The sequence below is a fragment of the Arachis ipaensis genome, chromosome B09, assembly GCF_000816755.2.
Source record: "Arachis ipaensis cultivar K30076 chromosome B09, Araip1.1, whole genome shotgun sequence".
NCBI lineage: Eukaryota > Viridiplantae > Streptophyta > Magnoliopsida > Fabales > Fabaceae > Arachis > Arachis ipaensis.
In genome coordinates, this window is record NC_029793.2 from 11,320,744 (window position 1) to 11,337,196 (window position 16,453).

At 34.5% G+C, this 16,453-nt stretch overlaps 1 protein-coding gene across 1 annotated transcript; it reads right to left on the bottom strand.

The window, feature by feature from the left end:
• Nucleotides 10,388-13,365, bottom strand: LOC110266751. The gene is made up of 2 exons (XM_021111748.1): nucleotides 12,646-13,365; nucleotides 10,388-10,702 (listed from the first exon to the last, which is right to left on the bottom strand). The coding sequence occupies exons 1-2, from the start codon at nucleotides 13,363-13,365 to the stop codon at nucleotides 10,388-10,390; spliced, it is 1,035 nt and encodes a 344-aa protein (XP_020967407.1).

Here is a 16,453-nt window from a genome sequence, read left to right on the forward strand (position 1 = left end):
GTTGAAAATTATAATAATGTATTTATAAAATTATTTTAATAATAAAATATTAAAAAATAATAGTATAGTGAAAATCATAAATCGCAATAAAAATTAAAAAAATGAGAAATAAGGATACATTCAATGAGTTATATAAAAATTATCATTATTAAAAAAATTATTCTAAAATATCAAGAGTTTATTGTATTATTATTTGATAATTTTATTAAAATATTTATGTGAGCTGAAGTGCATGTTGTTCTAAATTAACTTTTCTTAGCTTTTATGATGGTTGATATTCTGAATAATTTTAGTTGGAATTCCGCTAGAAAGTTAATGGGATATTTATACAATGTGTACAATGAGCTGTTTATTTGGTTCAATATGAGTTAAAAAAGAAAATCAACCCACTTTTACCCTAATTCTAAAATTGTTGTTCAGTTTTGTGTTAATAGTAACCACATAATCCCTAATTCAAAATTTTTCTAATTCCCTTTTTTGGCACCGACGGCAACCTTGCCCTCCAACCCCTGCACAGTCGCTCCTGACCATTCCACCGCTGGGGCGCCATTTGACCTGGAACTTGCATTAGCGTCGACGAGACCTGCATCGTCCAACCTCGTTCGCGCGCGTCTTTTGTTCGTTGGCAGCAGCTACTTCGGTCGGCCCCTCACCTGCACCGCTCACCATTCTGCGCCGTCGTCCTCCGTCATTGTCTTGTCTCAGCGTGGTTAACCTGCAATTTGTGCGGGCCCTAAGTCTGCCTGTGTCCTGCGACCTTCCTTCTGCGTCGGCCAGTTGAAGCCGTGACCGTTGGAGGGTCCCGGTCTCATTGCTGTTACGACCCTGAAACACGCACCATCGTCGACGATCTACGGTTAGTGGGTTAAGTTCTAATTTTCATGATTATTGTTTCTATTGCTTCTAGTTGTAGATACAGTTTATCTTGCTGAGATGTTTGATTGTTCATAGTGAACAACTCCATTGTTGTAATTTCAGTATATTAGAACATGTAGAATAAGTTGTTGGTGTAGATGGTTGCAATTGATTTAATGTTAGCGCGGAAAGAGTCGCTAAAATTTTGTTTGAATAGAACCCATTAACCCATTAACCCCAGAATCCTCCCATCAGCGGAATTCTCCACCAGTGTTGTTTCATCCAAAGGTTAGTTGATGACTATAGTTTTACTCGTAACTAGATGTTCATACAATAAATTTTGCTGAGTTACATGATTGTTCTGCATATGCACACTATGGTTGGAATTTGAATGTATTAAAACGAATTGTACAAGTTGTTGCTGTTTATGGTTGCATTGGTTTTTATTCTAGCACGCAAAATTTTGCAGAAGTTTGGTTTAATTAGTATTGTATCCAAGACTTCTTGATGCACTAGGTAAGACATTTTTTAAAGAAAATAAAAGGAATACATTACACCATTTAGGAGTATAACTGTGACAAACCTTAAAAGTATTTTTGTGCTTATTATGTTTAATTCTATCTATTTGACATTTGGTTAAATTTGTGCAATGTTACAGTGGTTGAGAATAGAGAAAATTGGAGCGTTGGACAAATGCATTGAGAATAGAAGAATTTTGGTTCTAGATGAAGCAACAACATCCACTGACACTACAACACAATTTAATTCACAAGACTATTAGAAATGAAACTAGTGAATGATTTTGGTTACTCACAAATTAACTATACATTTGTTACTTATTGCAGTGTCTCTTATATTCATGAATGTTCTTAAAATGGAAATGCTCCTGTTGAGAGAAAACATATGCCACAATTATTCTAAGTCTATGAATGAGAAATTTAATGAACATATTAGAAATTGTGGTCAATTCATAATATGCTAGAAGTTCATTTTATTAGATATACGAATGCTTATTTTCATTATTAAGTGGATGTTTAGTTGATTGAATTGAATTTTAAGTAAATACAATTAAAATATTTTAGATGTTTAATTTAGTAGGTATAAAGATGGTTATTTTTTTCTTAAGTGGATGTTTATTTGATTGGATTGGATTTAAGTAAATACAATTAAAATACCCCGGATGTTTAATTCGCTAGGTATACGTATGGTTATTTTTTACGTTAAAGTAGATGTTTTTTTATTAGACGGGATCTAACAAGAGAAGTGATGTTTATTTTAATTATAACATTGGTATTTTGCTTGAGTTGCTAGATTCTGCATCCATTTCTCATATGAAATAATCATCCGCATACATAGTAAAATGAACATCTTAAGAGGATGGAAAATAGGTTTATGAATTGAAGTTAGTATAAAATACTAGGATTATAAGAAAACTTAGAAAAGGAGAGGGAGATTCGGTTGGTGCTACTGTATATTGTAGTACTGAGAAAGTAAGGAAAATAGTAGCATCATGACCAAATAAATAAATAAATTTACAAAAAAAATAGGAGAATAGTAGAACTTCCTCTGATTCACCGATCATTGGCTCTTAGAAATTCTGTATCCTGCAGTACCACCTAATTTTCGGTCCCACCAAGTCTCATTTTTTTGTTTCACTGATTATGCCATAATAATTAGAGTAATTAATTAATTATTGAACTGAATACTATATAATTTGATTATAGGATTACTAAGTACTAACATCAGCTCTTTCACATTGACTCCTACATCTATAACCCGCTTATAATGTACTTTACAAGTTACAACAATGGGGTAGGAAATGGATCATCTCCAGTTTTTTCAACACTTGACAAAATACAGTGCAATCTCTCACCTTTGATTTTAATAGTGAGACCAGAAATAAATAAGAGAGAGAATGTGGTGAATGGTTAGATTAAACACTGCACACCATCCAGTTTTTTATTCACTGGAGAGGATCCACTCCCGTAATATGTCACGTCCCCTCTCACAGTGTACTTCACATGACACTTCAAAATCATGTCACTAATGCATGCACTTAAGATAAAATAATTCACAATAATCTTTCAAAAATTCTGATCATATTTGATGGTAATCAGTGGCTAAGAGAAGAGGGTTGAATCTTAGCTTCCCTTTTCGTAGAGTATTATTTTTACTTTTCCAATGAATTTCTAGAGATATTTTCAATTTTTGACTCATAACAAGTTAAGAGAAATTTTTGTTTTGTCTCGTAACAAGTTGAGAGACATTTTTCATTTTGTCTCCTGCGAACCAGAAACTGAGAAGAAGCAGAGAAGGGAGAATCACACCAAGATGTATCCTGCTTTAGCTGCTAAGTGCAATGCAGCCTACATCCAGTCTCCATCACAACAGTGACGGAATTTCACTATCTTTAATAGATTACAAACACCAATTCTTTCCCTAAGATCTACCCAATCCTATTTGGGACAAATCCAAATTCTAACCCCAATCTGAATTTGACTTGGACTGAAACCAAGCTTTCAACAGCAAAGTGCTAACCCAACTTGCAAGAAAATCTCCACAGGATCATGAAACACAACAGAAAGATGTACAAAGAAACTCTGAGAAATCTCTGGCTTTTTCTCTAATTTGATCACTGTCTTTTTTCTCTCACTGGCATTTTCTTACAAACCTCATCATATTTGCCTTTTTCAACATGAGACTCAAACAGACAAATACTAAGAAAAAGAAAAAAATGAATACCATTGAAGGAGAAGAACCCAGGAAGCTCGAGTAGCTGTGAGAACTCTATGCTTTCACTTTCTCTCCTTGATCTCAACCATTGGCCATTCACCCTTAATATAGAAGGGGAAGCTTTCAAGGTTGAAACCCTAACCCAGCAACTTCTTCTCCTAGCAAAGAGTAGCAGCGGCTTCAAACAGAGAGGGTTGAGAAAACCGAGGCTTCTGCATGCAAGTTTACCTCATCACTCTCACTCTTTTTCTTCAAGCTTCTTCCATCTTGGCCATTGATCTTGACTATGGCCCCAAAAATGGATTCTGAGCATTGATGTAGTTCTGACCCAAGCTGGCTTCAAGCTTTCCATTTTTTCTTCTTCCTCTCTAGAGACTCAGAGGCTATCTTCTTCTTCGTGGAACAAAAACGGAAATAAACTTTTTACTAAGGTAGATTTTCTTCCTACCCGAAGCCGATCTCTTCCTTTCTTGACAAAGAAAATCTTGAAGTCTTTCTACAAATCTTTCCTTCTGTAGCAAATATCTTCCTTAGCCTTTTCTTCTTCATAGGCTTTTTTTTCTGATATCTTCTTCTATCTTCTTCTCTGATGATTGAAGTGACTGAAAGCAAGAGAGAAGAGAGAGAAAACTTTCGAAGGAAGCATTGATTGGAATTAAACTAAATTGAATTTTTATTTCCATTACCCAAGACATAAAGTAACGTGTGAAGCTTTCAAAACACATTAAACTCAATTGAATTTTAACTTTCAGTTACCAAAGCATTAAATCAATTTGAATTAAAACTTGGAAAACGTCTTACTAGCACCAAAGGAGGTAGGTAGCCGAAGCTTGCTTTGTGAACCTTGGTTCCATTCTTTGATCCATCAATTTTGGTTTATGGGCTTGTGATATGGGCTGTTTTCCTTTTCAATATTCAGCCACTCATGTTTAAATTAATTTTGCACAAGACTTAATTAATTCAATTAACAAGTTGGGCTCACATAGCTTTTGGCCCATTAGTTTTCTTTCCTGCACACTAACAAAAATATCAAACAAACTATTGGAAGTAATTTAAACAAATAACTATTTAATAATTTCTTAATTAATATTTTAATAATGTTTGATTATCATCGGAGTTTTTCAAACTCAACAATATTAAAATATAACTTCCATGGTTTATTACAAATTTACTATTATAAACTCATAGAAATAAATTAAATTTTTACACATCAAATTCTATACTAGATGCAAATCTTTCTACTCAATCAAGAACTACTCCTAAAAATTCTTGACATTATCAATCTCAGAACTCCTCGTGCAGCTTTCTAACAAACATATATATGTAATCTTGTAAGCATTTTCAGGCTAGTTGAATGATTTGATACCAAATAATGTTGCTGAGTATTTACAAGGAAGGCACAGAATTCATCTTCCCAAACCTACAACAGTATTTGTTTTGACATTTGATTATGCAGCTGGTCTTGGTACTTTCATGATGAATCCATGCTTCATTTTTTCAACTCTATAAAAAAAATTGTAGTGTAAACAATGATATAAGGAGTCAGGTACTAAGACAATTTGAACAATAAGCAAACAAAACTAAAAACACAAATGCGTTTGAACCTTTAACCTTTTTTCTTTTAGCAGATTCGGGTACACCCCCACCTTTGATCATAGAGACCGTATTCTCCACAGGCTCATTACTGAGATCAACATTGAAATACTCAAAAACACATGTCAAAAACATGTCATAAGGCAGATTGTATTTTTTGTCACTTCGAACACAATCCCACATGTGCCTAATCATGAGATATGCAAAGGATGTAGGAACAGAATTCAGAATTGCATACAGCACAAGAGTATCACAAACTGTCACCCTTTGATAGGAGCCACTTTGTGGCATGATTATGTGGGTGATGATTCGGTGTAACAGAGCCTGAATAGGTCCGAGGGCTTTGTGGGTGAGATTAGTTCCATCCAAAGTAGAGAAATTTTCACAGTCACAAGCCAGGGCTTCTTGATGGGAGATACCAACCTAGTTATCCCATTTTCCAGTCATGAAGGCCCCGACCCCCACATCTTCATAACCTAAGGCAGCACAGATGGTTTCATTGCTCAGAGAAAAATGAGTATTTTTAACATAGGAATGAAGTTCACCCTCATAAAAGATCATGTTTGCATAAAACTCACGTACTAGATTAGGATAATCTAGTTTTCTGATTTTAAAAATGGGGGATCATTTTAAATCATGAAAACAAGATTGAAAATCAATTCCTTTTTCATCAAGTGCTTCAAGATCAACAATAAAGGAATGACACAACTTTCGATTTACCAAAATATGAGAGTGAAACTCATGGGCTACAAAGGATATGAAGCGGAAGGGATCATAGTGAGAGTGATTTTTACCAAATTTGTTTTTGAAATCCAGAGAGTCAAGATTTGGAGGCTCTCGGGTAGGATGAAGAGAAGAGCGCTGATGAGCGGATAATTTATACGCTTTTTGGCATTGTTTTTAGTATGTTTTTAGTAGGATCTAGTCACTTTTAGGGATGTTTTCATTAGTTTTTGTGTTAAATTCACATTTCTGGACTTTACTATGAGTTTGTGTGTTTTTCTGTGATTTCAAGTATTTTCTGGCTGAAATTGAGGGACTTGAGCAGAAATCAGATTCAGAGGTTGAAAAAGGACTGCTGATGCTGTTGGATTCTGACCTCCAAAAATAGCAGAAGAAAAATCACACCCTGGAGGAGCATCTGTCTGGCGTTCAGCGCCAGAACAGAGCATGCTTCTGGCGCTGAACGCCCAAAATGGGCAGCTTCTGGGCGCTGAACGCCAGAATAGGCATGGTTCTGGCGTTCAACGCCAGAAATGGCACACAAATGGGCGTTGAACGCCCAAAATGGCCTGACTGAGATTTGCAAGGTGACCATAGCTTGCTTCATACCAACAATCTCCGTGGGATTCGACCCTTACTCACGTAAGGTATTACTTGGACGACCCAGTGCACTTGCTGGTTAGTTGTATCGAAGTTGTGACAATCATGAATTAAGATCAGAGCACCAAGCTTTGGAGCCATTACCAGGATTTGTTCGAGCCTGGAGATCACAATTTCGTGCACCAAGCACCTAGCACGTTGAGAGGGGGCAGAGTGTCCCGAGGGATGTGGAGTGGAGCGCCGTGGAGGTGGATAATGGCGAGAAGGTGGAGATGGAAAGTCATCTTCTTCATTCATGGGCTCCTTACCCTTTGATCATTTCCTTTGAGATGATGCCCCTTCCTTTAGGATGAATCACCTTACGTGCCATGGACTCAAAGAACTATGATGTGGGTGAAGAGGAGGAGTGTGAGTGTATGTGAATGTGAGTATGAGTTTGAGTTTGTTTGGAGGAAGGAGGATTTTTGGGAGGGATTGGTGTTCAGTTACTCTTTCTTGTGGGAAGTTTCTTTCTCATCTTGAAAGAAAAGAAATAGAAACAGAGAGGATGAAGGGAATGGCGAAGAGTAAGAAAAGTGGTGAGAGAGGTTATGAGTAAATGACCACCATTAATGCATAGTGAAAACTTCTTCTTTTAAAAACAAATGCCTTTAATGAAAACGGTTTTCAAAAATTAATTTAAAATTAGAAGCATGACAACCGAAAAGACTTTTTTATGAAAAGAGGGAAGAAGTTGATTTTGACAAGACTTTTAAAAGATATCATTTGAGAGCTTTCTTTTAAAATTAAAAAATAAAGATATTTGAAACCAAAATTAATGAGCCCGTATCATAGAATAGGCCAAGGGGTGGTTGAACTGGCTTAGGTCCAAAGTGTAGAACCTATGCACAATTACTCAAGAGGGGGGGTGAATTGAGTATTGCAACAACAATGAATCTTTTTGTGAAAGTTAAAGACAATATACAAAAGTGTTATTGTACTAGTATTTTTCCAAGAGCTTAACTCAATTGCTAAGCATTTATAAGGAGCTTTTACTTTCCAATAGACACCAACTCAAATAAATTGATCAAGCTTTTCACCAATCGGACTTAAGCTATTCCTTAAGTACTTACGAAGCTACTTTTCGATCACAATTTATTTGCTCAAAGGTAATGCACTTTGTTTTATAGAAAACTTTGGAGAAGACTTCTTTCAAAAATTTTTCAAGAGTTCCCCCTAAATATGTGCATTTGTTCCCTTAAAGGGCGTTTTTCAAAGAAAACGATTTAGATATCAAAAGTTTTTTTGCTTAGCGGAAGTCTTTTTGAAATCATTGTTTCGCAAACTTATTTTTTTCAAATCCTCAAACTTCTTCTTTTTCAAAAGTTCAAAACTTCAAATATCCTCAAACTTTTCTTCCCCCTTTTGACATTATCAAAAAGAAAGGAGTTTGAAATGTGTCATAGAAGCATACATAAAACAATGAATTTTTTTAAGTTCAATTTCTCTATTAATTTCAAGGATGAGATATTCCCCCTTTCAAAAAGAATTTGATTTCCTCTTTTTATATATATAAAAAACATGCATAATTCCCCCTAAATAAGTGAAATATATTAAAGCATGCACATTAACTTAAAATAGGGGTACCAATCCTATTTTGAGTTATTCACCAAATAAGCATACAAGCATTAATCATTAAACAAATTTATGAAGGAAATATCAAAGTATTTAAACCATAATAGAAATCCTTAGCTTACTAGGAGTTAGTTTAACAATTCATATAATCAAATAAACATAAAGCAATAAAAAGTGACTTGATGAAGAGGAGACAATCAATCTTGGTCTTCATCATTATCAGTGTCCTCTTCATATGGTAGGTGGATCCCGAAATGCTCATATAAGTCATCAATACGACGATCCAAGCGACCCGTGCGATGATCTCGGAGGAATTTCCTTTCTTCCGGCGAGCCTTGCCTCATAGAATTGAAGATCTTCATTAGAAGCAAAGTACCTTGCCAAAGGATGATTATTTGGAGGTGGAACCACACTTGAAGAGCCTTTTGACTTCTTGACGGTTCTCTTGATTCTAGGCATTGTGGATGATTTTGTTTTATGGGTTTTGTAGAGACTAACACTAATGAGATTATGTTTGAGACCTTTGACAAGTACAACATTATCTATGGAGGTAGAAGAATTTTTACCAACTTTTCCAACGCCGATTACTTTGCCGGTGTTGTTGTCTCCATAGATCACGTTTCCTCCGTTTGTAGGCTCTATTGCGGTGAACTTTGATTCATCGCCGGTCATGTGTTTGGAGCATCCACTATCAACATACCAATTTGTGTTGATCTTTCAACATGCTTGTTCATTCAAGTTGTTTGTTGGTTTGTCTTTCATGTCGTTTGTTGGTTTGTCATTCATCAAAACCTACGAATACAAACTTCGCATACAAGCAACATGATTTACACAAAGTACCAGATTTCTTGTCTTTCCCTCTTTATGAAATATTCATCACTTGCTTAGAAATGTCTCCCTGCTGTCTACGAGACAAAAACACACAGAAACATGAAAACACATCATTCATTCAACATAATTTAAATTTATCATCCCTAGATTGGTTCTCAGGAAACAGAATCTGTCTTCACACAGTAGTTTAGTAAAGATGTCAGCCAGTTGTTCTTCCGATTTGAATATCAATAGTACCTTTTTGCACATGTTCTCGAATAAAATAATATTTTACTTCAATGTGTTTAGTTCTAGAGTGTAAAACATGATTTTTTTTAAATGTTTATTGCACTCATGTTGTCACAAAACTAGGGTATACTATCAATATTTAGTTTGTAATCCTCTAATTGAGTTTTTAACCAAATTAATTGTGAGCAACAAGCGGCCGCGGATATATATTCAGCTTCAGCCGTGAATAGTGCAATAGTGGCTTGCTTCTTGCTTGACCACATGTTTAGTGAACTTCCAAGGAAGCAACATATTCTGGAAGTGCTTCTTCTATCCACTCGGTCTCCCACATAATCTGCATCACAATATCCTACTGTACTAAAACTCATTAGATTTTGGATACCATAAGCCAAGATCACAAGTGCCTTTAATGTATCTAATGATTCTCTTAACGGCTGAAAGATGTGACTCTTTTAGGGTGAGATTGAAATCTAGAGCATACACCCACACTTTGAACAATATCCGATCTAGAGGATGTAACATACATGAGAGATCCTATCATTTCTCTATACTTTGTTTCATCAATATCTTTGCCATTTTCATCCTTGTCAAGTTTAGTGTTTGGATGCATGGGGGTTCCCATTGGTTTGACATTTTCTAAACCAAATTTTTTAATCAATTCTTTGGCATACTTTTCTTGGTGAACAAAAATACTACTAGGAGTTTGTTTGATTTGAAGACTAAGAAAGAAAGTTAATTCTCCCATCAAGCTCATTTCAAACTCATTAGTCATTAGTTTTCCAAACTCTTCACACAAGGATTCATTTGCCGAACCAAACACTATGTCATCCACATAAACTTGGACAAGTAAGATGTCATCATTAGATTCCTTTACAAATAAAGTAGTATCCGTAGTACCCCTTTGAAATTTATTTTCCAATAAGAAAGCACTAAGCCTTTCATACCAAGCTCTTGGAGCTTGTCTAAGGCCATAAAGAGCCTTAGAGAATTTAAAAACATGATTTGAAAAATCTTTGCTTTCAAAACTGGGGGGTTGAGCCACAAATACTTTTTTATCAATAAATCCATTTAAAAAGGCACATTTAACATCCATTTGAAATATTTTAAAACCCTTATATTCAGCATAGGCAAGAAGCAACCTAATTGTTTCCATTCTTGCTACCGGGGCAAATGACTCATCAAAGTCAATGCCTTCCTCTTGATCGTAACCTTAGGCTACTAGTCTAGCCTTATTACGAACAACACTTCCATCCTCACCCAATTTATTTTTGAATATCCATTTTGTACCGGTTACCTTTTTACCATTTGAATTCGGTACAAGGGTCCAAACCTCATTCTTTTCAAATTGTGATAGCTCTTCTTCCATGGCTTTAACCCATGAGGGGTCTTCTAGAGCTTGCTTCATATTGAGAGGTTCCATTTGGGACAAGAAGGCAATGTTGCTTGCATTTGCTTGCTTCTTTCTTGATGATCTTGTGGTTATGCCTTGTGAAGGATCACCAATGATGAATTCATGAGGGTAATCCTTCAAAAATTTTCATTCACGAGGCTTTTGAGAGGAGGCTTTTCCTTGACAAGTTTCAAATGAGCTCTCTATTCTGGATTCTCTGGCTTTGTCAGAAGACAAAATGGAAATATCTCCTCCGTTCTGAGAAGAAGTTTCTAGACTGACAGTTTCAATATTTGGGACAGATTTGGAATTTGTTTGATCTTGAGGTCTTGCTTCAGGTTCACTTCATGCATTATCATCTAAGATAACACTAGGTATAGAGTTAGTATCACAAAAAGATACATGTATGGACTCCTCAATAGTTCTATGTTCTTTAAGGTAAACTCTATATGCCTTGCTAGTAGTTGAGTACCCTACAAACATCCCTTCATATGATTTTGGATCAAATTTACCAAGATTTTCTTTGTTGTTAAGAACAAAATATTTGCATCTAAAAACATGAAAATACTTGACATTAGGAGGAGTTCCTTTCCAAAGCTCATATGGGGTTTTCTTCAAGCCTTTTCTAATGATGGTTCTATTTAGGATATAACAAGCTGTATTTACAGCTTCGACCCACAGAAATTTTGGAACATCATTTTCACAAAGCATTGCCCTTGTCATTTCTTGAAGGTTTCTATTCCTTCTTTCAACAACCCCATTTTGTTGAGGTGTTCTAGGGCATGAGAAGTTATGAGCTATTCCAAAATCATCACAAAAGCTTTCAAAATTTTTATTTTCAAATTCTTTTCCATGATCACTTCTAATGTGGGCAATTTTCAAATCCTTTTCGTTTTGATTTTTTTTTTTACAAAGTGAAGAAAAGGCATGAAAGGCATAATTTTTATGAGCCAAGAAAATAACCCAACCATATCTTGAAAAATCATCAACCACTACCAAACCATAGTGTTTACCTCCCAAACTTTGAGTTCTAGTGAGACCGAAAAGATCAATATGCAACATCTCTAATGGCCTTTTAGTAGAAATTCCATCTTTGGGTTAAAAAGAAGATTTTACTTGTTTGCCTAATTGACAAGCTTCACAAATAATATCTTTATCAAATTTAATATTTGGAATTCCTCTAATCAAATTTTTCTTAACAAGCTTAGAAATTTGGTACATGCTTGCATGTCCCAATTTCTTATGCCAAAGTCATTTTTCAGATTCAATAGAGGTAAAACATATTATTTTTTGATCTTTTAAATCCTCTAGAGTAAATCCATATACATTGTTGCATCTTTTTGTATCAAACAAAACATCACCAGATTTTTCACAAACAACTAAGCAATCCAATTTTCTAAAAATAACTAAATATCCAAGATCACAAAGTTGGCTAATGCTTAGAAGATTATGCTTCAAACCATCAACAAGCAAGACATCATTTATAAAAGAAGAAAAGTTCTTACCCACTTTATCTATGGCAACAATTTTTCTTTTTCCATTGTCACCGAAAGTAACAAAGCCTCCATCATATTCATCAAGCTAGATGAAGAATATTGACTTTTCAGTCATATGCCTAGAGCATCCACTATCCATATACCACATGTTGTCTTTTCTCTTGGATGTTAGGAAAACCTACAAAAAGCTTAAGTGACCTTAGGTATCCAAATCTTTTTGGATCCTTTTATGTCAAACCATCTTCTTTGCCCCAAGCCATCATAGTTACCAACAATCTTATAAATTTTATCACCAATCATTCTTTCACTTATGAAGCATTGAATGGGAAAGTGACCATCCCAATTGCATAACCTACAAAACCTTTTAGGCTGTTGTTTTTTTAGATTGGTTGGGTTTTGAAATCTCATGTCATCCGAAGTGGAAGTCATATTAGCAAAAGAAGATTTTTCAAAAATAGTTTTTGAATTTTTATGAAAACCTAAACCAGCTTTGTCATAGAGAGGTTTTTAACTAGCTAAGAGTTGATTCAAATTTTTAGAACTTTGAGCAAAGTTAGCTAGGTCTTTTTTTAGTCTTTTTACCTCTTTATAAAGCCTTTCATTTTTCTCAAAAAAATTTAGATTTGCAATCACAGAATGATGATATTCACAGCCCTTAATTTCAGCCTTTAACTGCTTGTTTTTTTCAACAAAATCAACAGCAGTTTCGGCTTCCCTTAATTTGACTTTGAGAAAATCATTTTCTGATTTTAGAATGGTAACTTGAGATTCAAGTTCATAGTTTTCATTTAAGAAGCATATGATTTTTTCATTGAGATGATCTATCATAAGATGAAAGTCTTCAGTAGTAGGTTCAATGAGACGTACCTCATAAGTTTGATTGGCCATGAGACAGATTTGAGATTTGCTGCCCAATTCTTCCTCATCCTCAGATTCATTTTCCAAGTCTTCCCAAGATGTCATGAGTCCCTTCTTCTTTTCTCTTTTCGGCTTGTCCTCTTTCTTCAGATTTGGGCAGTCAAACTTGTAATGCCCAGCTTCTCTGTAGTTGTGGCAGATGACCTTGCTTAAATCCCTCTTAAGTTTCCTTAAACTTCCTCCTTTGTTTCGTTCCTTTTGCTTCATCATTCTCCTGAATTTCTTAGCAAACAAAACAAAATCATAGTTAGATGAATCATCGCTGGATTCATCTTTCAGGGATTCAGTGACAGATTTGAGAGCAACTCCTTTCTTTTTAGTATCTTTTTTCAAATAGGTATTTTCAAAAGCAAGTAGGTTTTCTCTCAGATCATCATAGGTCATTTCATCAATGTCACTACTCTCAACTATTACAATAGCTTTGGTTTCCTACTCTTTAGTGAGACATCTCAATATTTTCCTCAAAAGCACAGATTCTGAATGTCTGATTCTCATAGCATCCAAGCCAGTGATGATAATGTTGAATCTTTCAAACATTTCATCAATTGTTTCTCCTTTCTTCATAGAGAATATTTCATATTCTCTGTTTAGCATGTCTATTCTGAATCTTTTGACTTGGGTTGTGCCTTCATGAGTAACTTGGAGCTTGTCCCAGATTTACTTTGCTGTTGTGCATCTTGATACCCATCGATATTCCTCGAAGCTGACAGCACAATTTAGCAGATTGATAGCTTTGGCATTGAGCTCTATTTTCTTCCTATCATCGTCATTCTAGTCTGTCTCAGTCTTGGGAACAACCACACCATCAGCTCTTGTTGTGGTTGGAAATTGTGGACCCTCTAGGATTATCTTGCAAAGTCTGTAATCTACAGATTGAACAAAAATCTTCATTCTTTCTTAATATAGAAGGGGAAGCTTCCAAGGTTGAAATCCTAACCCAACAACTTCTTCTCCTAGCAAAGAGTAGCAGCAGCTTCAAACAGAGAGGGTTGAGAAAACCGAGGCTTCTGCATGCAAGCTTACCTTATCAATCTCACTCTTTTTCTTCAAGCTTCTTCTATCTTAGCCATTGATCTTGACTATGGCCCTAAGAATAGATTCTGAGTGTTGATGTGGTTCTGACCCAAGCTGGCTTCAAGCTTTTCATTTTTTCTTCTTCCCCTCTACAGACTCAGAGGCTATATTCTTCTTCGTGGAACAAAAACGGAAATAAACTTTTTACCAAGGTAGATTTGCTTCCTACCCGAAGCCGATCTCTTCCTTTCTTGACAAAGAAAATCTTGAAGTCTTTCTACAAATCTTTCCTTCTGTAGCAAATATCTTCCTTAGCCTTTTCTTCTTCATAGGCTTTTTCTTCTGATATCTTCTTCTATCTTCTTCTCTGATGATTGAAGTGACTGAAAGCAAGAGAGAGGAGAGAGAAGAGAGAGAAAACTTTCAAAGGAAGCATTGATTGGAATTAAACTAAATTGAATTTTTATTTCCATTACCCAAGACATAAAGTAACGTGTGAAGCTTTCAAAGTACATTAAACTCAATTGAATTTTAACTTTCAGTTACCAAGGCATTAAATCAATTTGAATTAAAACTTGGAATACATGTTACTAGCACCAAAGGAGGTAGGTAACCGAAGCTTGCTTTGTGAACCTTGGGTTCCATTCTTTGATCCATCAATTTTGGTTTATGGGCTTGTGATATGAGCCGTTTTCCTTTTCAATATTCAACTACTCATGTTTAAATTAATTTTGCACAAGGCTTAATTAATTCAATTAACAAGTTGGGCTCACATAGCTTTTGGCCTATTAGTTTCCTTTGCTGCACACTAACAAAAACATCAAACAAACTATTGGAAGCAATTTAAACAAATATCCATTTAATAATTTTCTAATTAATATTTTAATAATATTTGATCATCGTCTCAATTCTTCAAACTTAACAATACTAAAATATAACTTCCATAGTTTATTACAAATTTACTATTATAAACTCAGAAATAAATTAAATTTTTACACATCAAATTCTACACTAGATGTAAATCTTTCTACTCAATCAAGAACTATTTCTAAAACTTCTTGACATTATCAATCTCAGAACTCCTCGTGCAGCTTTCTAACAAACATATATGTGTAATCTTGTAAGTATTTCCAGGCTAGTTGAATAATTTGATACCAAATAATGTTGCTGAGTATTTATAAAGAAGGCATAGAATTCATCTTTTCAAACCTACAACAGCATTTGTTTTTACATTTGATTATGCAGCTGGTTTAGGTACTTTCATGCTGAATCCATGCTTTATTTTGTTAACTCTATAAAAAAAATTGTCGTGTAAACAATGATATAAAGAGTCAAATACTAAGACAATTTGAACAATAAACAAATAAAACTGAAACTAAGCACTTTTTTAATTAAAAAAAAGAAATAAGACTTAATTTTGGTGAAGAATGAAGATAGATAAATTTTTTTTATTATTTTTAAATAGTAATCAAACTTAAAATTTGATAAATAAAATAGTAAAGAGAAAAAACTAAAAGATTTTTTAGTAAAATAAGCATTGCACAATATCCTATAATAATCTACAATAATTTGAAAACAAAAATCTTTAATGTGTAATATTATGAACAAATCTTTAATTGGATTTACGAGGTGAAGTTGAGCGTGATGTAAGGTTTGAACAAATTCCATCAAATCTTGAATGCAAATATGCAATAGTATAATTAGATACACATATGCACACAAATAAATAGAATGCTTTATTTTAACGGCATAATCGGAAAATAAACATGGTACGTACTTATGGTGATTTTATTTGACAAATTAAGGGATTATTGTACTGATACAATAATTTAAAAAGAAAAACACGCATGGGGATGCAGGAGATACAAGTTGCAGGGTTTGATGATACACTAGTACGGATCAGTAGTGTTGTTGATCAATAGCAGTTGGCGTAAATTGGTGAGGAGATCATGGAGTGTCAGTGTACACATCTGCATACATGGAAAAATAAATATTTTCATTGGTTTTTCGTTAGCAACTAATAAATGGACTAAAATACCATCTGTATACTATGTTTAAATGGCTTAATTCTGATCTAAGTTCAATTCAACTAAAATTAAACAAAATTTAAATTTAAATCACATAATAAAAAAAATGCAGAACATGTATGCACAATTCAACAAATTAAGTAACAAATCAATGGCATAAATCCAATTAAGAGGTTACGGGTTCGAGTCTCCTATCTTTTCAAATTTTGTCAATGAGTAATAGCTTAAATGGTATAGACTCTCCATACTCAATTAAGAGGTTGCGGGTTCGAGTCTCCTATCTTTCCAAATTTTAAATGAGTAATAGCTCAAAGGGCATAGACTCCTCATAGTCAATTAAGAGGTTGCGGATTCGAGTCTTCTATCTTTCCAAATTTTTGCCAATGAATTATAGCTCAAATGGCATAGTCTCCACATACTCAATTAAGAGG

Excerpts from the sequence above, each read along its gene's own strand:
- LOC110266751 (XM_021111748.1), bottom strand. The coding sequence starts at position 13,365 with ATGACCTATGATGATCTGAGAGAAAACCTACTTGCTTTTGAAAATACC. Across the intron at positions 10,703-12,645 it reads ATGAAAGGCTTTATAAAGAG|GATTACCCTCATGAATTCAT; the intron begins GTAAAAAGACTA and ends AAATTTTTGAAG.